Below are 22,951 nucleotides of genomic sequence, written 5' to 3'. Positions count from 1 at the left end.
CACAGGATCTTTCTTTTGTTTTGGTTTCAGGATTAACTGATAGTTATATCTTTTGTGACACTTGAAAGAGCTTTGTATATTACAGAATCTTTATTATTATCAGTTTTGAGATCAGACAAACACCTGAAGCACAGTAGGTTATGCCTGGTACTCTGACATGGCTCAACCAACATATTCCTTCCCTAGAAATAAGACGTTTTGGAGAAGGGAGGGGAGTAAGCCTGCCAGTTTTAATTTAGTCGAGCTTAGAGATTTCAGGCTGGTGACGGATGAAGAGTATGTATCAGAGTTTTGTCTCAGCTTCTTGACATTTAATTTACTAGCTCAGTAAATAGTATGCAAATGAGCTACAAATAACAGTGTCTACAAATAACACTCCAGAAAGCTGGGGAGGCAGAAAAAGCCCATCCTATTGGGGTCCCTGCCCAGGCCTCCCCAGACAGTCCCATCTTCCAGGCTGCCCTGCCAGCTCATCTTCGACCCTCGGCCTGCCAAGCCTCTGTGCCCTAGTCCATGATGCAAACCCCTTCTACCATCAGGGGATCATAAGAAAGGCTTTTCTGGCCCTAGAGCAACCATTTGCTCTTTGCGTTTTGAGACTGATGAAGCTGGAGCCATCTGTTCTGGGTGCAGAAAGCCTGTCCAGGGAAACACAGGGCCAGGCACCCGCCCGCCACACAGAGACAACTGTGAGAGCAATGGCCTTCCTGGCCTTCTGCCCTTTGCCAGCAGGGCAAAGAGGGGGAGATTCTGGGAAAACCCTCATCACTGTAACTGCACAGATAATGCCATTTTTACAGTTTAAGTATTCTTACAGATGTATATTATACCAATTGTATATTTACATATTACAGAATATATTCATATCTGTAAGTTATGCACACACACACACTGTTTTCAATAGCGTGGTAAGGCAGAGAGCCACCAAAGTGAGTGTGATTATCCTACTTTTACAGAGAAGGGAGATGGACTCCCCAGGTCAGGCAGCTAGGTAAGCTAGGTAAGCCTTTCCTGCTTCTGAAGTGCCTGCCAAGGGAGCCGACGCTGATGCACGCCTGTCTGCAAGGAAGAGGGAAACCGCGGCTATACTGTGTTTTGAGAGGCAAATGAGGGAGGGGAGGGCAAGGACAAGAGGCCAAGTTAGGCGTCAGAACACAAGATGCCCCCCACCCCTACCATTTGTGCCAGACCATCTTTCAGGCACTGCAGCTCACTCTGCACTGGTTTCCCCCACCCAGGCGCCCGTGGACCCTGAGCTTTCTCTGTACGAGCCGGAGGAGGACAGCCCCAGCTACTGGGATTTAGAGCAGGTGAGCTGACTAGCGGGGGTCAGAAGGGGAAGAAAGGAGACCCTCTCCCACCCAAAGTGTTGGCTGCGCTCTCCCGCCAGAAGCCAGAACAGTCACCTTGAAGGCAATAAGGTTTCTTTCTCACCTTTCTTTTAATAGCAGATCTTAATTCTTACTCCTTGAAAGGCATCATGGGGGAAGGGAGAGTCACTGGATCAAGTCCTAGAGAAACTACATCTATTCTTAACTCTCCAACGCACTGGCCACATGATCTTGGGCAAGCCATGTGACACCACTGGGCCCCCAGTGTTTATCATTGTAAAATAAGGGAAATACGAGGAATGCCTGTCCCATCCACCTAACAAGATTAGTGAGGGATGCTTTTGTTCTTTTGTTAATTCAACTGGTATTGATGGTGTGCCTACTACTTGCCTGACACTGTCCCAGGGTGGGCACACATCCGATCAGATGAATTCCAGGGGTGCAAATACTACTGCCGGTGGGCAGCCCTTCAGAGCCATGCAGATGTGGCGTGTACTTCATATAGAATGCTATGGTCCTGACATGAAAAGTAGCCCTACCCCAATGCCCTGAGTTAAAAGAAACCAAAGCTTTAGAGAAATCCAGCTCTGGGTCTATTAGAAAGAACAACTCACTTGGTGCCTCTTCCCAATCTTTTTGGGCATGCGTTCCAATGGTCCTCTGAGCCCATCTCTGGGAGTCCTGGTGGCATGCAGCAGGCATTAGGGAATAGAGCCAGGGCTGCAAAGACTTGGCATACTGATTTCTGGGCCCCCCCCCAGAATCTCCAGCCCATTCCAAACACCTGGCTAGAACAAAATAGCTTGTCGGAGCAAGAAACGACTTTAGAACTTGTCTGATCTCAATCGTCACCTGATCTAATGAAGGAAGGAGAGCAAAAAAGGAGGGAGGGGCCTGTGACGGGTCACACAGCACAGCAGAGGTGATTCAAAACTAGATTTCAAGCTTCTTCTCTCGTCACGTCTATACAGGTTCACCTCTTGGGCTGACCCTGCCCCTCCACTGTTCACACCCACACATGCACACACTCACCCTCACTTCCTCATAATGCCTCTTACTGGCCAGGGTTTCGTAGGGTCACCCGGCAGTTGTGACTACTCAGATCTAACGCTCTCTCCCCCACCCCTGCTTCCTGCGGCCGCTGCAGGAGATGTTCGGAAGCATGTTTCATGCAGAGACCCTGACTGCCCTGTGAGGGCCCAGGCCGCCTCCAGAGCCTCTCGGACCCCGTGAAGGATGAGCCTGGGATCGCCGGGAGTGGAGAGCTGAGAACACCTCCGCCGGAACTCGGGTGCCTCTGCGTCCTCCTCGTCTCTCACTCTGAGGTCCCCCCAGGCACCTCCAGAGCTAGCCGGTCTCAGCAGCAGGCAGAGACACCTCTTCACGCTCCTACTGACCCGCAGGGCCCCAACCCGCAATGAGCATGCCTCCTGCTGGCTGCTCTGCACCCGCCTACACCCTGCCTGTGGCAGCTGAGGGGACCCTTGACTGCCAGGCTTCAAGACTGACTCAGGAACGGAGGGAAAGCTCGTGCTGACGTAGCGTGCAAGCTTCGAGAATGCCCCGAGACCGGCACGCCTCGGTGTCAGGCTGTCACAGGACACAGGGACAAACTGGCCCATGACTCTGTGGCTCATCCCCTCCCACTGCCCCAAGTCTATCCCAGCAGCTCTGTACTCCTGGGTCCATGGGCTCCAGCCACCCAGGAATCTCCGTCTTGGCGACTATGCCCCCTTCCTCCTCCTCTCAAGGCTGCTGAGACCCCCACTGCTATTTGGCACATCAAACTCTAGCCTGGGGAGCGGCCACCAGAACTACCTCCCCAGGGGCAGCCTCCTGAAACGTTTTCACTCCCCCTGCCCTCGAGGGCTGCTCCCCTCTACTTGAGACCAGGTAGAAACCCAGGAGGAACAGGGGATAGCTGGCAGAATCCTCTGGCAGCCTAGCAACAGATACCAGTTACTCCGCACAAAAGCTTTGGGCAGTCCCTGCTCTGGAGACATGGAGGGAAAGGATGCTCCATCAGTCCAGGGCCAACTGGTGGGCCCAAGCCCTGACAGACCCCCGACCTTAGAAACGCCTCCCCCACTGGAGAAGAAGTCTGCCTGTCCTCTTCTCTGGCAAAGCGCCGATGGTTTTAAACCCCCCTTCTCAGCTTGAGGCCTGAGTGGTTCAGTCATGTGAGGGAAAATGACTCCAAGATCATATCCCAACTGGGTGCCCGGTGCGGAGAAGGGCTGATGCAGACTGAGTCTTCCCCCACAGGGATCCCGTGACAAATTCAGGATCTGAGGCCACTTCCTTCTAGGAAAGATGAGAAGAAGGGTTAAGTTCTCCGTATTTATAAAAAAACATAGAAGAAACCCACTATTGACTTGCAAATAAATAGGTTCCATGTGCAGGTGTTTTGGGAAATTTTCCATGGAAGAGCAGAGAAAACACCTTGGCCTCTGCCCACTGTGTCTCCTGAGCTCCTTCAATGAATGATCCCTGCCCAAAGGGTTGGGCTGGCCCAGCCTGGAAAAACGTCGAATTCCTAATTTCAGCCTGACCTACAGTGTCTGTTAAGTGTGAGCTGGTCAGCGAGCAAGTCTTTACAGAGTTAAAGGAGGGGGTGCTGGTGAAGAGCCAACAGATTCTTGGCCTACAAGCACTGCTTCTCTGTGAATTCATTATGCCATCTGGCTGCCAATGGAACTCAAAACTTGGAAGGCAGAGGCCAATGTTATCTGGGATTCACTGTGCCCAGCACCCGAAGTGCCAAATTTCGAGAGGACAAGAACCGTGGCCAATGAAAAGTCAACCTCCCCTGCTCCACCTCCAGCAAAGTCCAGCTCAGGCCCAAGAGGTGGGGGAAAGATCACAGAGTCTCAGGACATCCCAAGTCACAGGTGCCTTGGGAACCAAGTGTCTAGAACCCTTGAGGACTTGCTGAAGTGACCGCAAACCCCCAGGCCAGCCCCAGACCTAAAGGGGATTGCTGGCGCACAGTGGCCTCGAGTGGGGGCTCCGGGAGGGGTCCTGCACCACGTCCAAGAGTGTAAGTACTACCCGAGTCCACGGCGGAGGTAAGGTGGGAAACACCTGGGGTGCAGAGAGACAGCTAGAAGAGAACTCACTGCTGGAATGCCTTGGCGAGAACACAAGCTCACACAGACCACTTACCGAACGTGCCTGAGGCAGGGAAGGAGGGAAGGTAGTGAAAGCATCCAGGATTTCAAAACTTCTGAATGTTCTTAGGGATACTGATGTGGTTCCCGGGAACCAGGACTCTTGAGATATTTGTGTAATTTATTTAATTTAAACGCCATTCTCCTTTTGTTCATTTTGCTAATAAAGTGGTTTTGAAATGTGAATGAATGCATGTGTTCAGGTGGTTTTACAGAGAGACAAACAAGTCACCTCCAGGAAGAGGCGGCCTTGCTTTGCCCACGCCCCAGGGGGAAAGAAACGGAAAGCTAAGACTTCTCCTTGAGTCTCCCAGCTCCTCTCTGGGGTCTGGTTTTCCACTCCTGGGAATGAATAAACTCCCATGATACAGTTGAAGAACAGAGATAGGGTGAAACACCTGGTGTAAGGGATCCTCCAACTCCAGACAGTTCCCAGAGCCAACTCTGTGGTTTCTGTGGCTATCAAGGAATTCAGACTTCCACTGTTTCATGTGCTAATTCTTCAGCATTCATGAGATGTCTCTCAAATGGGCCAATCCTATCAATACTCAGCAAAGTTTTCAGAATCCCCAGTTCGGGGGAGCACACAGCCTAATCCCACATTTCCCTCCCCTATTTGTGAGACAATGCAGGGAGCAAAAGGCCAGAGGACTCGAGCGTCCAACAAGCTTGGCTGATCCAGAACTTTGTTTGCTAACTGTAGGAAATAAGAGGAATCACAGAAAAAGAGCAAAGACTCCTTCTGTCTGGAGACAGAAATAGGATGAAGTGGCAAGAGATGGAAGACTAGAGATAAGACAAAGCAAAGAAGGAAGGAAGATCAGCAGGATAAACGTATGGAAACAAAGACATCAAGAGAGCTAGAAAAGGGAGAACAGGTGAAGGAGGAAGAGGATGCGGCGTAGAGGCAGAGAAGCCTCTACAAATTGGTTTGAGTTCCAAACCAATTATGTATCTAAAACAAACTAATCTTGCCTCGCCAAGCTATTTAAATGCCCTTCAAGATCTGAGTAAGTCGGCAATGGGCATCCCTCCCTTCTGAATTTTATATGTATTTTTAATGATACCGTCTCAACCTAACCATTAAAAGTAGAACATAAGACAAAAGCTTCCACACAGGTATTTGAGAAGTGACCCCAGGGAGCAGCAGTGAAAGGCAGAAGGAGTGAAACAGGTAGGGAGGGAAAACCCACAAAAGAATGAGTTACTGTGGTAGCCCGTACAGAGGGCAACTGGGGCCCCAACCTCCTGGAGCCCTGCAAAGTGTGCCTCCAAACTGACCTGGAGAAACGTTGAACCATCGTTCCCATCTTCTCTTGGCCAAGGGTGATCTATGTGGGTTGCAAGGACGTGAGCACAGAGCAGTCCCGAGGGGCCCTTTGCTGTGGCATCAGGGAGACCCCCAGGGCAGGAAGGAAGAGATGTGCTTGGCTCCAGGAGAGGCCAGCAGGTAAGACTGCTCAGAACTATTACCTCTAAAGAGAGTTTTGAGTGGCATATAAGCAGCATCTAAATCAGATGCATTTCTTTAACCTACCTTTAAAACACATTTTTACCATTAGTTGTAAAACTACAACATGGCTTTAGCAGTCTTTGGGGAAGAAGTGTCAAAACTTCTATGTTAACTAGACTTATTGTGGTCATTGTTCCACAATATAAACAAATACCAAATCATTATATTGTATACCTAAAACTAATAAATGTTTATACATCAATTATATCTTGATTTTTTTAACTCTATAAGATAATCTCCCCATTCTACCATGGAATGGAGTATTTTAAGACTATGCATTCCTAAACATGGTCTCTAGTACAATTCATTATTAAGAGGGACCAGGGCCCCTCAGAGCAATGACTGGTTACAGAGCCAGGGCAAGGTAGGGACGAAATGAATCTGAAACAACTTTCTGGGCCAGAAGGCAAGAGTTCCCCAAAAATGATGGAGGCATATCACAAGGACACAGGAGTCAGATTCAAACACCTTCTACTAACCAAATGTAGGGTAATTGGGGCACCAAAATAAACACAAGAAGGATTTTAAACCACTAAAAACAATAATTGTGACTATACCAATACTAGATACATAGATCTCAGGTGCTCTTGCCAGGGATTCAGTCGTGTCCAACTCTTTGTGATCCTACGGACTATAGCCTACCAGGCTCCTTTGTTTAAGGGATTTTCCGGGAAAGAATCCTGGAGTGGGTTGCCATTTCCTCTAGATAGATAGACAGAAGATAATTATAGAGGATTTGTAGTATTTTTTTTAACATCTGGAAAGGTTAGTCCCCACCTACAACATTTTTATGATATAGCTTTTTTATTTAAGGATGCCATATTCTTTCCTATTTAGATCTCCTTTTGATAATTTAAGTGGTGTTTTCTCGTATAGATCTTACACATTTCTCAAGTTTATTCCTAGTTTTTTTTTTTAACCTTTTTTTTAATATAATGTAATCTTGTATTTTCTAGCTGGTCAATGTTTGCTATTGATTTCTGTGTATTAACTTTGTACCCAGAGTACCTGCTGAATTCTTACAATATTAATAGTTCTGTGGTAGTTTGGCTATTGAATATTTCAAGTTTGCCAGCAATACATACTATGTCTACAAACAATTATAATTTTATCTCCTTTTCAAATCTTTATACCTCTAGTCTCTTTCTCTTATTTATTTGTCTTGACTAGTTCCTGCAAAAATGATATTAAGTAATAGTGGTGAAAGTAGACATCCTTCTCTTATTCTCTGACTTTAATGCTAAAGTTTCTACTTTTTATCATTAAACATAATTCTGGCTTTAGTATTGGAAAATATACTTTATAATTTTTTTCATATTTTTATCACAAAAGGATCAAGAAAAATTAATGTCTGTCATGACGGTGTGAGGCACTACATTGACCAGCTCCCCAGTGAAACTGGTAACATTTTTTTTCTTAATTTAAGCCTCTATAAATGGTCCTAAAAGAGAAAAACAGCAAATTAAGAAATATCTATTCAAGAAATAGCTATTAAAAGAATATAGATATAAGATATTATAAAAAACACAGAGGTAAATTTTCATGACCTAGGATTTGGCAAAATATTCTTAGATATGACACCAAATGCACAATAAAAGAACAATAAAAGTAAAAATTAGGTACATTGAATTCATCACAATTTAAAACTTCTGTGCTTCAAAAGACACTGTCAAGAAGGTAAAAAGACAACCCACAGAACAGGATAAACTATTGCAAATCATACATCTGATAGCAGGGACTTGTATCTAGGACATTAAAAAACACTTGCAACTCAAAATATTCTAATAGACATTTCTCCAGGGAAGATATACAAAGGGCCAATAAGCACATGTCAACATTATCAACATCATTTGCCACCTGGGAAATGCAAATCAAACCCACAATGAGTTATCCACATATATACATTCTTAATATTCTTTTCCATTATGGTTTATCACAGGATATTGACTATAATTCCCTGTGCTATACATTAGGATCTTGTTGTTTACACATGTATAAATGAGTCACTTCACTGTGCAGCAGATTGGCACAACATTGTAAATCAACTATTCTTTAATATATATGAAGGCTTATACTAACACTATTCATAACAGTCAAACAGTGAAAATCCACATGTCCACCAATAGATGAAAGATGAATAAATGAAATGTGGTATACTCATATAATGTGATATTATTTGGACAGAAAAAGGAATGAGGTACTAATACAGGCTATAATGCAGGTGAACCTTGAAAACTATGTTGAATGAAAGAAATCAGACACAAAAGATCACATATTATATTGTTCCATTTACATGAAATGTCCAGAATAGGTAGGTATATAGAGACAGAAAGTAGATTAGTGATTGCTTAGGTCTAGGAAGGAAGGTGAACGGAATTAGGGGATAATGGTCAAAAGGTACAGGGTTTCTTTAGGGGGTGATGAAAATGTTCTAAAATTGACTGTGGTAATGGTTGCACATTTTGTGAACATATTGAATTGTACACATTAAAAAAAAAGAAATTCTAGACACCTTGTAGTGAAACTTAAGAACACTAAAAACAAAGAGAAGCCCTTAAAAGGAGCCAGAGCGAAAGCAGTTCACTACAAAACATCAATAATTACATTGTCAGACAACTTCTCAATAGAAAAAAGTGGAAGCCAGAAAACAGTAAATTAATGTCTTCAAAGTGTTAAAATAACCATCAACTTAAAATTGTATACTCAAAATTATCTTACAAGAATGAGTATCAAATAAAGATATTTTCAAATAGACAACAATTGAGAGAGTTGACTGTCACAACTTTCAATCAAGTAGCTTCAAAAGGATGAATATTGGGAAAAATAAAAATTATTCCAGAAGTAAGGTTTGAGATTCAAGAAGAAAGATTAAACAAGGAAACAGGTAAACATATTGGTAAATATAAGGAAATGTCTATATAATAATAATAGCATAACTAGGTTATTTTTTAAAATAAATTTAAAAATTAAAATAACAAACTATAAGAGCATATAAAGAGAAGGCAACCAGAATTAAAGTGTTCAAATGTCTTCTTATTTTTCAGAGGAAAAGAGTTATGGTATTAAATTCAAATTTATTAAGGATGAATATAACATTTCAATAGTAAATCATAAGATGGAAAAGAATATAATGTCCAAACCAGTGAGGCAGGGGAGAATAGGATAATAAAAAAACCCACATGATGAAAATTTAATAAGCTGTTTAAAAAGCCAGTACATGGCAGGAAAGAAGCATAGAAAAAGTAGTGCTAATAAAAAGAAGATAAAAATAAGCCCAAATACACAAGAAATCACAAAAAATATAACTAATCTCACTAGTAAACGGAATTGTCTGATTAGATTAAAAATTAAATTCAGAGACCCTGTAAAACATAGGGACAAAAAATGGAAGAAAACATATACAAGACAAATATTAACCAAAAGAATGAGGTAGCTATATTAATTGCAAAAAATTGGCTTTAAGACAAGGAGATCATGAAGCATAAAGAAGACCACTATGTCATGATAAAATTTTCAACAGTTCTAAATTTGAATGCACCCAATAAAAGTCTCAAAATAAATACAGCAAAATTGATATTTTAAAAACTGGAAAAAATGGCAAATCCAGCAACACAATGGAAGATTTCGATATACTGTTGGTGTGTAACTCATACAGATTTTTAAAAAGTTAGGTATGAAAGAGTTAAGCAATAAAATAAACAATCTTGATTTAGTGAACATACATAGAATTCTGCACACAACAACTAAAATTTACACTTCTTAAGAGCATATGAAATATTTACAAAAATTGTTCACATACTAGGCCCTACAGCAATTCTCAACAAATTTCAAACGTAGGTATCATTCCTCATTTTGTGACACTGCATTGTTGTTAAAAATCAGTTACAAAAAGGGAACAGAAAGGTATGCATTTTTTAAAATTTTAAAAACAGTTCTGAAAAACTCATAGTCAAAGAAGAAATTATATGGAAACTTTAAAACACTTAGACCTAAACAATAGTGAAAATACTACATATCAAAACACATGGACACAGGGAAGAGTGCATCATAGTAACTTTATAGCTCTGAATGCTTTTATCAGAAAAGAAAAAAGACAAAAATTAATGAGCCAAACATTCAACTATGGCAGCTGGAAAACAAACAAATGTAAAGAAAACAAAAGAAAGGAGACAGTAAGAACTGCTCACACCCATTCAACGATTACTATATGCCACGTGCTCTTCTTCATGTACATAAACTAATTTAATCCCCCCAACAACTCTAAGAGGTACATACTGTTGGTATCTCCATTTTACAGATGAGGAAACTGAGGCTCAGAAAGATTAAGTGAATTTCCCAAGGTCATCAGCACAACTCAATGAATGTTGAAGGCCTTGGAATGTGACTCAGACAATCTGGCTCCAGAGTTTAAACTCTTAGCTAATATAAAGTTGAAAACTTAAATGAAATGAATAAGTTGCTAGTAAATATAATATACCAAAGATGGAATCAAGAAAACAGTAGAGAGCTGAAAAATCCTGTAACTATTAAGTGAAATCATCAGTTTAAAATCTTCCCACAGAGAAAATACCAGGTCCAAATTATTCTATTTTTTAGAATTATTAGAAAATATCTTAGATATTTGATCCTACTTTATAAACACTCTTCCAGAAAATGCAAAAAACAAGCAAATAAAACAAATGGAAGGAAAGTCAAGCTCAGATTTCCCTTTCTTTCCCCTTCCCTCCCCTTCTTCTCCTCTTTCTTCTCTCTCTGCACTGCCCCCTCTCTCTCTACCTCCTTCCCTCCCCATAAAAGCAGATCCTCATGGTCCAGCATGCCTGCTGGAGCTGCCAACCATCACATGTGAAACTGGAGAAAGTGATTTAAGCAGAGAGTATCTACTTATCCTTCATTCTCCAAGTTTAGTCACATGGCAAACCTAGCTACAAGAGTGGGTCTGGGAAATTTGATTTTTTATCTGGGTGTCAATGTGTTGAGCTCATCAGGGTTCTTATTACTTAGAAGGAAGGAGAAACAAATATAGGGCAGCTAGAAATCACTACAGTATCCTCTAACTAGATTTCTACTATACACTTGATACCAAATCCAAAAAAAAAAAAAGTACAGACCAATCACACTTAAAAATAGAATTGCAAAAACTCTAAAAGAAGATACAGCAATGGGTTTATCAAAGTTGAGTTTATCCTAGGAATGTCAGGGTGGTTTACATTTTTTCAACTTATTAATATAATTCATTACATTAACAGGCTAAAGGAGAAACATGCTCCACCAGATGTTGAGACACATTTTAAAGTTATAGTAATTAAGACAGTCATATTAGCATAGGAATAAACAAAGCCAGTGGCACAATATAGAAAGCCCAGTAATGGGCTCATTCATACTGAAAACTCAGTAAATGGGAAAGTTGTCCTTGTAGATCACTGAGGAAAGGATAGACTGTTTAATGAATGATCCCAGAAAAACTGCTAGCTAGTTGGAGAAAAACAAAATTAGACCTGACCTCACACCATTTATAGAAAAGCAATTCCAGATGGATTAAGATCTTTGACGTAAAAGGCAAAAGTTTAAAAAGATAGCATATCAAAATATATTTATAAGCTTAAATAGGAAATGATATTAAACAAGAAAACAAAAGTTTGATAAATTCACCTACATTAAAATTAGACTTCAGTTCATCAAAAGAATGTAAAGAAAGTGAAAATACAAGACACAAATGGACATAAATATTTGCAACATAAATATAACCAACAGAATATTACTATCCACAATATTTAGATACTCTGAAGAGTCAATAAGAAGGAAAACAACTCAAAACAAAAATAGGCAAAAGAAGTAAACAGCCATTTTGTTTGGAAAACACAAATAGCAAATAAACATACGAACAGATACTTAAACTCCTTAATAAACTGGGAAGTACAAATTAATACCACAATGAGATATCACTTTCCAGCCACAAAATAGGCAAAATTACTCATCTGAAGTGTCTGGTGCTGGCGAGAAAGTGAAGCAATAGGAACTTACATACTATACGCAGCTCAATGATGGGAATATAAACTCGTTCAGTAGCCTTGGAAAATGGTTCAGAATTTCCAGTTGAATACCCTCATACAGTCCAACCCAACATTTCCACTTTGGGATATACCCCAGAGAATCTCTTTCACCTGTAGCCCAAGAGACAAGTACAACAGATGTTTGTATGTTCACAGAATGCAATATCATGCATTGTGAATGTGAATAGACCACAGCTAGATATAACAGTATAAATAAATAGCACAAACAAAATTTTGAGTGAAAAAACTTTTCATAGGACTATGCTATCATTTTTATGAAAGCAAGCAAAACCAAACTCTCCTCTCATACATATACATATATGTCAGGGCTCACACATATGTGGTAGAACTATTTAAAGCACACACATAGACACATACGATCTCAAGTAGTGGTTACTTGGGCAGGAATTGAGGGATAGAGGCAATGGGTCACATACACACCTTCAGTGTTATTGATCATTGGGGAGGTCACAGTTGCGTGATTATTTGCTTTACATAGTCATTGCATACAGTCATTAACTTTTAAATATTCCATGATAAGAGAATTTAAAGAATATTTAAGGACAGGGTAATACTTATGATAATGTCAAAAGAAAGAAGCAAAATATAGAACTCTGGCTATAGTATGCATCTGTTTCATTTTAAAGCAGATACATATTTCATGTGTGAGTATTTGTGAGCATAGGAAAAAATTGGGCAACATCAAAATATTATGAGTGAATATCTTTGGATATTGGGATGGCACCTGATTTTTTTTTTCTTTCTCTTTCCTGTGTTTTCCAAAGAGTTCAAAGGAGCATAAATGTATATTGAGTTGACAATTAAAATTTTTTAATTTGGGGGGAGTTCCCTGGTGGCCTGGTGGTTAGGATTTCCAGGCATTCACTGCCATGCAGGGTTCAATCCTTGGTTGGGGACCTGAGATCCCACAAGCCCAGCAACTTGGTCAAAAAAAAAAAAATTCAGTTTGGTAAGAATTAAACTACTTTTAATAAAAATTCTGTCAATGTCCACTTTAAAAAAATCATTTCAACTCTATTTTTTTCCCATTCAGAAATCTCATCTAATTTGTGGTGCAGAAAATGGACACATCCATTAGGACCTTGTACTTCCACAGAGTAGTTTTGCTTGAGGGATGACAGGGGAGGTGATAATGGCCCCATGGTGAAAGGACAGATGCTAACATGGCATGAGGGGGCAGCCGCTGTGACTATGACCCAGATTGGGGCACAGGTATACCCACAGCCCTGCTGCACCCCTGCCCCAACCCACTGCCTAACTTCAGAACAGACTCTGGCCAACAAGCAACTTCAGTTCAGTTCAGTTCAGTTGCTCAGTCGTGTCTGACTCTTTGCAACCCCATGGACTGCAGCACACCAGGCCTCCCTGTCCATCACCAACTCCCAGAGTTTACTCAAAACTCATGTCCATTGAGTCGGTGATGCCATCCCACCATCTCATCCTCTGTCGTCCCCTTCTCCTCCCACCTTCAATCTTTCCCAGCATCAGGGTCTTTTCAAATGAGTTAACTCTCTGCATCAGGTGGCCAAAGTATTGGAGTTTCAGCTTCAGTGTCAGTCTTCCAATGAACATCCAGGACTGATCTCCTTTAGCATGGACTTGGTTGGATCTCCTTGCAGTCCAAGGGACCCTCAAGAGTCTTCTCCAACACCACAGTTCAAAAGTATCAATTCTTCAGTGCTCAGCTTTCTTTATAGTCCAACTCTCACATGACTACTGGAAAAACCATAGCCTTGACTAGACGGACCTTTGCTGGCAAAGTAATGTCTCTGCTTTTTAATATGCTGTCTAGGCTGGTCATAACTTTTCCTCCAAGGAGTAAGCAACTTTTAATTTCATGGCTGCAATCACCATCTGCAGTGATTTTGGAGCCCAAAAAAATAAAGTCTGACACGTTTCCACTATTTCTCCATCTATTTGCCATGAAGTGATGGGACTGGATGCCATGATCTTAGTTTTCTGAATGTTGAGCTTTAAGCCAACTTCTTCACTCTCTTCTTTCACTTTCATCAAGCGGCTCTTTAGTTCTTCTTCGCTTTCTGCCATAAGGGTGGTGTCATCTGCATATCTGAGGTTATTGATATTTCTCCCAGCAATCTTGATTCCAGCTTGTGATTCATCCAGCCCAACATTTCTCATGGTATACTTTGCATATAAGTTAAATAATTATGGTGACAATATACAGCCTTGACGTACCCCTTTTCTCATTTGGAACCAGTCCATTGTTCCATGTCCATTTCTAACTATTGCTTCCTGACCTGCATACGGGTTTCTCAAGAGGCAGGTCAGGTGGTCTGGTATTCCCATCTCTTTCAGAATTTTTCATAGTTTGTGATGATCCACACAGTCAAATGCTTTGGCATATTCAATAAAGCAGAAATAGATGTTTTTCTGGAACTCTCTTGCTTTTTCAATGATCCAGTGGATGTTGGCAATTTGATCTGTGGTTCCTCTGCCTTTTCTAAAACCAGCTTGAACATCTGGAAGTTCATGGTTCACATATTGTTGAAGCCTGGCTTGGAGAATTTTGAGCATTACTTTGCTAGCGTGTGAGATGAGTGCAATTGTGCAATAGTTTGAGCATTCTTTGGCATTGCCTTTCTTTGGGATTGGAATGAAAACACATTTTTCAGTTCCGTGGCCACTGCTGAGTTTTCCGAATTTGCTGGCATATTGAGTGCAGCACTTTCACAGCATCATCTTTCAGGATTAGAAATAGCTCAACTGGAATTCCATCACCTCCACTAGCTTTGTTCGTAGTGATGCTTCTAGTTCTTTTTGGTGAGAAATGACAACACAAGTATGTGGCAGGAGTATAGTATGTGGTGAAAGTCCACTTTACAGACCACAGAGAGCCAGAGCTGTGGAGGCTGGGGAGAGAGCAAAGGTCAACCTTGCGGGAACCTGGAGGGAGGGAGTACAGAGCGGGGAGCAGTGGGCCAAGGTAGCCAGAAAGTCACACATCTAGGGTCTGTGCTGATCTGAGTGGTGGTGTTCAGAAGAAGCTGGAACTTCCTCACTTGTGTTTTGTCATCATCTTCAGAGTAGCACAGACTTGGGTCTTGGTGTGCTTGAGCCTTGAGAATAGAGGGGAGGGGGACCCTACAAACAGGACCACACACCCTACCAGGGGTGTGGACAGAGGGCCAGCACCATTAGCTGCCCATAGCACAAAGGGCAGGTTCGGGGCAGGAGGCAGAATGCATTCCCTGGCACCATCCCAGCAGGGAGACTTGGGAGGACTGTGGTCCCAACTGAGCCCACTCCCAGGGGCAGGCAAGACAGGAAACAGGTGAGGAGGGGCCTCCGAGAGCAGCTGAGTCTCCCCGGCCCACCAGCCAGGGCCCAGCCTTACAGCCAAACTTGAGTATGGCCATGTTAGACCAACCAGCTGCTAGCTGACCATGGTCACAGTGTGATCTCAGGCAAGACTGGCAGCACTGCCCCCAGCTGAGCCCAGCCCAAATGACTGACCCACAGATCATGAGATCATGAGACATGATCATGAGAAGTTGTTTAAGCCTCTAAGATTTGGACATCTTGTTCTGTCATGAATGGTTGGTTCTCTGAAATCAGAGCCAGGGGCAAATGTTTCACAGGAAAGACACAATCCCAAAGGGTAGTGAGTGTGGGTGGAGGGTGGACCCTGGTTCACCAGGAGTCACACAGTTGGCCCCACAGCAGATGTGACCACAGCCCCAGAACAGCTGAGGAAAGAGGAAGTAGGGGACTTGACCACTTTCCATCTAGCCTCCCTCTTCCCATTAGCCAAGAGTTGCCCCTTGGGGAGTGAGCTTCCACACCATCAATGGGCACCCCAGCCCCTTGGACAACCATTCAGAAACCCAAGGGCCCTGCAAGTCCACCCACAGCCAGAAGTGGCTGAAGAAGCAGCTGAAGGAGACTGCGCCCTCCCCAAGCGCCAGGCAGGTGGCTGGAGGGGGCTAAGCTGGACCCCAGGTCAATTCCATCTTTAATATTCTAGGGGTTAAGATGCATAGTGAATACAGAAATGTTCACTTTATTATTCTTTACATCTTTCTACATGTGTGAAGTTTTCATAATATTGTTTCAAAATTCTGTTGAAAAACAAGTACACAATTGCAGGGTTTTTTTTATTTTGGTTTTTCAAGTAGGATAAGTGAAAGAGCTGGAGCAACGCACTCCCTTTCTGAGCTTTTGCAAACACCAGGAGTGTGAATTTGCAAGTTTGGTCATGACTAGTTACTGAGCGTAGAGCACTTACGAGGCTTTTTTTTAGGGAATTGTAAAATGTGAGAGTGGTACCATATTATATTGCATCAAGGGATCTGAAAGGAAAAGTTTTTTTGGTTCCAGGAAATCTAATTTTAAGTGTCTGTATTTTACAAGGTTTTTTGTTTTGTTTTTTCAGAATGACCCTCTACTCTGAAAGCTATCACATTTCAGTTTGTTGGACACACTGAAATTAGTAACACATGAAAGTGAAAGTTCAGTCACTTAGTCGTGTCCAACTCTTTGCGACCCCATGGACTGCAGCCCACCAGGCTCCTCCGTCCATGGGATTTTCCAGGCAAGAGTACTGGAGTGGGGTGCCATTTCCTCCTCCGGAGGATCTTCCCGACCCAGGGATCGAACCCAGGTCTCCCACATTGTAGGCAGACACTTTACTGCCTGAGCCACCAGGAAAGTCTATTAATGCATAATCTTTCTAAAACTCCTTCAGTCTTAATGCATTTGCCTAGAATTGCAAAAATGCAATTTAACATTGATATCAGAAACACTTCCAGCGAATTCCTAAGCAGAAGCAATTCCTCTGATCCAAAATACTTTAGAACAATGTCCATGGACAGAACAACATTGTCCTGATTCAAAAGAAGCCGAGCTGAGGGTGGAGAGCTTCCCTCAAGGCACCTAGGAGACCCGTCAAACCCTAAGCTTCAGAGGAAGCGAGAAGATAAATCTGATAAACTTGGTTCATTTACTTGCCACTTCCCCCTTTTATCTGATTTGTTGTCACGAAGAAAGAGATTGACTAGCATCTCAAAGCAGAAGGTGACACGCACGCCAGACCTGCCGGTCAACTAGCCTGGTGCCCCACTATACTTCAGTCCCACAGCGACCCGCTACCCTGCGGGAGGCCACAACCCCCGAAAGGCCTTGCGGGCCTGGGGCGGGGTCGCCCGTGGATTGGTGGGCCCGCGTCTCCAGGAGAGCGGCGATTGGCCAGCTCTGGGAATGGGGCGGGGCTAAGGCAGTTGCGGGAATTGGAGCAGTAACAGGGGAAAGAATTTGATCCGTACGTTTAGGTCCAAACTCCAGCCGCCTACCGGCAGCAAGGACGTGAGAGGAGCATGGCTCGGCCGTCCGTCTGCCTGCTAGCCTCGCTGTCTGCGCTGCTCCTGGGTATCGCCGCCGTCTCCAGATCGAAGGGCCTGCTGGGCACGGAGAGTCAAAAGGAGCTGCGAATCCCTTCTCAGTTCAGCCAAGAGCAGCGCATCGCCATGAAGGAAGCGCTGAAAGGTGAACCCGGGTCCCCTTCACCGCTTATTCTCAGATAAAGGTCCCCGTCTCCTCGGGCCAACCCGCGACTCCCTTCCCCCGCCGCAGAAGTCCGCCCCTCGAGCTTGAGCAACACCCCACCACCAAGCCCCAGCCCCGTTTCCGGCCCCTGGAGACCGCACTCTGCTCCTACACCTGCCTCCTGGGGACTCCAGGGCGTTCCTTGCCTACCCTGAAAGCTTGAACTTCGCCCGGGTTTACCGGGCTGTCATCCGCCCCACCCCACCCCACGCCCACCTCCGCTTGCCTGGAGCATTACAGCCTTTAACCTTTGGTAGTCTTCACTTGTTAAGTCTCTTAAGACTAAACGATCTGAACCTTATTTATGTCCAGATGAGGGAAACTGAAATTTAGGTCAGCCGAACCATCTTTCCCAGGACCCTACATCTTGGAGTAAGCACTGGGTGACAGCCTCTGTTGCCTGTAGGATCCTTCGGGTTCTAGATGGCTCCATAAAGAAGTATGGGGCTGTTGCTGAGGTGTGAGATGTTCTTAATTTCCTCTACCAATTAAAGGACATCTTTCCCCTAGACCTCAAACCAAGCTGAAAACTTACTTACCTTGTCAGTCTGCATTATCCAGGAGAAAAGAGATGGTGGCTCAAGAGTGAAAGGATGCAAAAGACACGGGTTCAGTCCCTAGGTCGGGAAGATCCCTTGGAGAAGGAAATGACAACCCACTCCAGTATTCTTGCCTGGGAAATCACATGGACAGAGGAGCCTGACAGGCTGCAGGCTTCAGTCCATGGGGTCGCAAAAGAGTCAGGACACGACTTAGGGCATAAACAATGAAAACAATGAGATCCTTCCTCACCGTTGGGCTTATCTTCAGTCTTTTCCCTTCCATTAAGTAATGGATTAAAAGCAACTGCCTAAATAAACATGCAGGCAAATGCAAAAGCTATCCCTTGTTGTTAAATATAAACTGTGTTTGTGCTGGAGTGATAGGCCTGGGAGGCAGAGCAGGGCTTTCCCAAAGCATCCTAGTGTAAAGAGTTCTCTGAAAGGCATTGGGCAGCCACTCACCAGAGTCTCTTTGCACAAAAGAAAGCAAAAGCTAGATAAGAAACTAAAATATGGACCTCATAGCACCATGACTTAGAACCCCAAGCCGAGGCAAAACATCTGAGTTCAGATCTTGAGTCTGCCTCTCAATCTCACATAGGCAGTTCATTTAGTCTTTTTGAACCTTGGCATCCCCACTTATTGGTAGGCTATGATGCAGGGTTGATTCTTCGCAAAACCGAGTACAGAAGTCAGAGGCCTCCCTTGACATCAAGCTGCTCTGGGTGCTTTTTAGATAACCTTCTAATCAAATTATCTCATGACACCACCCCCACCCCCTACTGTTTGCATTTGACAGTGGAACTCTTTAAGAATATAAAACCTTCACCAAGGAATGAGCCTAACGGCAACTCAAGAACTGGACTTCTGGGTAGAGTGGATTACATCGTTTATGACAAAGGAGCTTGTTTGGGAGCTTCTAAATGCCCCCCTTCCCAGGTATCATGTGCCCCCAAAGCTGACCTGGGCTGAGATCAGTGACACTCTGGGTTAACCAGTCTATGAGGAATAAGCCTACTCTCTGTACACAAAGAGTCCTTCCCTTGTGGCTAAGCTGGTAAAGAATCTGCCTGCAACGCAGGAGACCTGGGTTCAATCCCTGGGTTGGGAAGATCCCCTGGAGAAGGGAAAGGCTGCCCACTCCAGTATTCTGGACTGGAAGATTCCATGGACTGTATAGTCCATGGGATCACAAAGAGTCAGACACGACTGAGTGACTTTCACACACTCACTGTACACAAAAAGATACAAAGCTTTGTTCGCAAAGGGACCCAGGACAGTGGGCTCCTTGGATTCATCAAAGGATTGGTGGTTTCAGAGGCAGAGTGAGGCCTTAGTGGCAATTTATAGCAGCTTCCCACTTAGGATCAGGGTACAAAATTTACTCCTGTCTGACCTCCCCCACTCCATCCCGTTTTGGACTTTATCTTCCTTTAAGAACCATATTAGCCTAAACAAAGGACTTGAGTTTAAGTCCCAGTCCTACTGCTTGTTTCTGGACAATCTTGAGCAGCTCACCTAATGCTTCTAAGCTTTTTCCACACCTTTGAATCAGGAAAACCAACAATGCCTACCTGGAATGATTGTTTTGCCCTCCACAATAAGATAATGAGTGCAAGAGAACTTTTTATGTACACAGGGCTGTGGAAAAATCAGTGGTTGTTATCATCTTCCATCTCTGACTCCAACAGGTGCCATCCAGATTCCAACAGTGTCTTTCAGCCCCAAGGAGCTCAACACAACAGCCCTGGCTGAGTTTGGAGAATACATTCGTAAAGGTCAGCCACAAACCGTGGGAAAGGGGCAGGAGAGGTAGCACTGGAGACACGGTGCTTTTACAAGGTGATAAAGAAGTTTATCTTGTGATTGACTAGAGGGCAGCCTAATGTGCTTGGGCCTCTTTGGACATGTTTGTATACAGGGGGGAGGGATAGAAGGGAGAGTTCAGGAGTTAGAGCAGACACAGAGTAGAGACTAGATTTACCCTTTGAAGAACCAAGGCACATAGCCATTGGGTTGGAGTTTGAACCCTGTCAATTTTTACCCTTTAATGTCAGTCAATAAAATAAAAAGATAGGACTGGGAATTCCTTCTTCATCTGCAAGTTTCCAGAACTGCACCACAGGCTTCTCCCCTCCCTACCTCCATACACACACCTACAGCCCACACACGGGCACACTCCACCTACCCAGGCCCTGCTCCAGATTCATTACTAACACGTGTCTGAGCTGCTAGGCAGTCAAAAACTTTAAACTATCACATAATTGCTCTCTTCTCACCCCACTGCCCATGAGCTAAAGATGGATGGGTCAAGGGGAAAAAGGAGACTTGGAGCTCCCCCTCCCCATAAAAAAAGCTCATGCAGAGTAGTGAGGCCACTTTACTAAATCAAATAAAAAACGGCCCCCTCTCAAGTCATCAGGAGTGGGAGAGGCTGGCACAGCACAGCCAGCAGTCCCTTCTCTAGCATTCTGGGACGAGGGGTGGGGAATCTGGGATCAATCCCCAGTGGCCAGGCTGAAAGTCTTCACTAAATAGGAAATAAAAATTGGGAAAGAAATGTTCAGCAACAGTAGACTAGATAAGCAGGCTGACAAGGAAAAAGAAATGTATTCTTCGGTTGTTTGTTTGTTTGCCTGCTTGCTTGTTTTCAGTTATCCACAGAGGCATGTGTGGATTCTTCGAACACAGCACAAAGAGAGATCAAAGCTCTTCCTCCCGTGTATCTAAAGCCGCCTGTGTTGTTACCTATCTGTAACTAGCATAGTTGACCCTGAGAACACCTGAGCACAGAAGTATGGTCATGTGCTCGACAGGATCAGCTTTTATCTCTGTGTAACACAAACATTAGGAATATTGTGTTGCAAAGGAAAAATATCTCTGATTTTTTAATATACACAGGTAAAGGTCATGTTTGGTTCCAAATAATTTGGATACTGGGGCCTATTATATTTAAAATTTAATGTAATCCTAGTCTGCATCACTCTGTAACTTGTATTTGTGACAGCAGTAGAGGTCAGTTCAGTCCAGATCTTGAGCTCTTATCTGTCATTAACGATGCGGTCTTGATATGCTTGTTATTACACAGTAATAGCACAATATAATATGAGGAAGAGATATTTCAGAGATTGGGTGAATCAGGAATCAGACTAGCTTTGTTCCAGAGGGCTTCCTAAAGGAGGTTGCCTGTTTTAAAGGGGAGGAAAAGGGCAGGGAGAATCAATTAGTAGGAAAACCAAAGGCAACTGTTGAATCTGGCTTTCTCTCATTGCTTTGCATCTCTTTGCTTCTAGTCTTTCCTACTGTGTTCCATACCAGCTTTATCCGGCATGAGGTCATAGGAAATTACAGCCACCTGTTCACTGTCAAAGGCTCAGACCCCAGCATGCAGCCCTACATGCTCCTCGCTCACATTGACGTGGTGCCTGCCCCGGACAGAGGCTGGGACGTGCCCCCCTTCTCTGGGTTGGAGCGTGATGGCTTCATCTATGGTCGAGGCACACTGGACAACAAGAACTCTGTTATGGTCTGGAATGCTATGTTCCCTCTGCCTTAGAGTCCTAAAGATCATTCCAGGGTGGGGGTGCTCTGCTAACCCCTGGGAGGTGGGAGGTTCTGGTGGAGAAAACCTTGGTTCTGGGAGATCTGACTTCCAGTCATCAGCTGGTCACTGCTCTGGGTCCTGACTTCTCAACTGTGAAATATGGATCAGAGTAGATGATCCCAGATACCCTTTCAGCTCTGACATTGATAAGTTTTATGCTTTTTTCCAGGTGGGGATGGTTTTATGTGAGCTGTGTTTCCCTACAGGGATTCCCAGGTGGCTCAGTGGTAAAGAATCCACCTATCAATGCAAGAGATGCAGGAGTTGCGGGTTCAATCCCTGGGTGGGGAAGATCCCCTGAAAGAGGAAATGGCAACCCACTCTAGTATTCTTGCTGGGAAAATCCCACTGACAGAGGAGCCTGGCGGGCTATAGTCTGTGGGGTCACAAAGAGCCAGACACAACTGAGTGACTGACCATGCATACACCCACTGTTTCCCTCCATTCCATCCCCTGGGGCCATTTTAATGTGTTCTCTCTAGAAGGAATCCATCACATCCTAGCCCTGTTGCCAGCTGCTGAATATCTCTGATGCCTCGGTACCACCACTTAGATAATAAGCCTTTCTCTTCTCCCATTGTCCTTCTGTCCCCCAGGCAATCCTGCAGGCCTTGGAGCTTCTGCTGATCAGAAGCTACATCCCCCGAAGATCTTTCTTCATTGCTCTGGGCCATGATGAGGAGGTAGAATGCCTTCATCCTAAACCTACCTCTGGGTCCCCTCCTGGGGGAGGGAGTATGCTTCACTGTGGTCCGGTTTGCTCCCTGGATGCACAATTTGCCAACTTCTCTGTGAATATGTCTTCTTGCCTGGAAAATTCCATGGACAGAGGAGCCTGACGGGACACAGTCCAGGGGGTTGCAAAGAGTTGGACACGACTGAGTACACACACACTGTGTATATGTCATCAGAAATATCTAAGGACTTTGACCAAAATGTAGATGCCTGGGCTCTGTGCCGTAGATCCGATGGTTTTTTTTTTTTTCTTTTTAAGAGCAGTTTTAGGTCCATGGCAAAAATGAGAAGATACAGAGATTTCCTTTCTTCTCCAACCCACACACATGCACAGCCTTACCCAATATCGATGTCCCCTACCAGAGTCATACATTTGTGACAACTGATGAACCTACACGGACACATCATAGTTACCCAAAG

The 22,951-nt window shown here is 43.9% G+C and overlaps 2 protein-coding genes across 5 annotated transcripts in view; both read left to right on the top strand.

The window, feature by feature from the left end:
- SLC26A9 (solute carrier family 26 member 9) overlaps window positions 1-4,687 on the top strand; it is a 31,743-nt gene extending 27,056 nt beyond the window's left edge. For all 4 annotated transcript variants that reach the window (XM_043924140.1, XM_043924139.1, XM_043924141.1 and 1 more), the window contains 2 exons: window positions 1,239-1,310; window positions 2,479-4,687. In XM_043924140.1, the coding sequence (XP_043780075.1) occupies window positions 1,239-1,310; window positions 2,479-2,526 (120 nt within the window). In that variant the 3' untranslated portion in view covers window positions 2,527-4,687. The remainder of the gene's footprint in view (window positions 1-1,238; window positions 1,311-2,478) is intronic.
- PM20D1 (peptidase M20 domain containing 1) overlaps window positions 2,606-22,951 on the top strand; it is a 36,098-nt gene continuing 15,752 nt past the window's right edge. Inside the window, exons 1-5 of the mRNA XM_043924142.1 lie at window positions 2,606-4,371; window positions 17,377-17,590; window positions 19,884-19,970; window positions 21,486-21,718; window positions 22,393-22,479. Of these exons, the coding sequence (XP_043780077.1) occupies window positions 17,422-17,590; window positions 19,884-19,970; window positions 21,486-21,718; window positions 22,393-22,479 (576 nt within the window). The 5' untranslated portion in view covers window positions 2,606-4,371; window positions 17,377-17,421. The remainder of the gene's footprint in view (window positions 4,372-17,376; window positions 17,591-19,883; window positions 19,971-21,485; window positions 21,719-22,392; window positions 22,480-22,951) is intronic.

This window comes from Cervus elaphus, chromosome 14 (assembly GCF_910594005.1).
Source record: "Cervus elaphus chromosome 14, mCerEla1.1, whole genome shotgun sequence".
NCBI classification, from domain to species: domain Eukaryota; kingdom Metazoa; phylum Chordata; class Mammalia; order Artiodactyla; family Cervidae; genus Cervus; species Cervus elaphus.
Note: the sequence above shows the minus strand (reverse complement) of the source record. Positions and strands in the feature narration are given on the sequence as shown.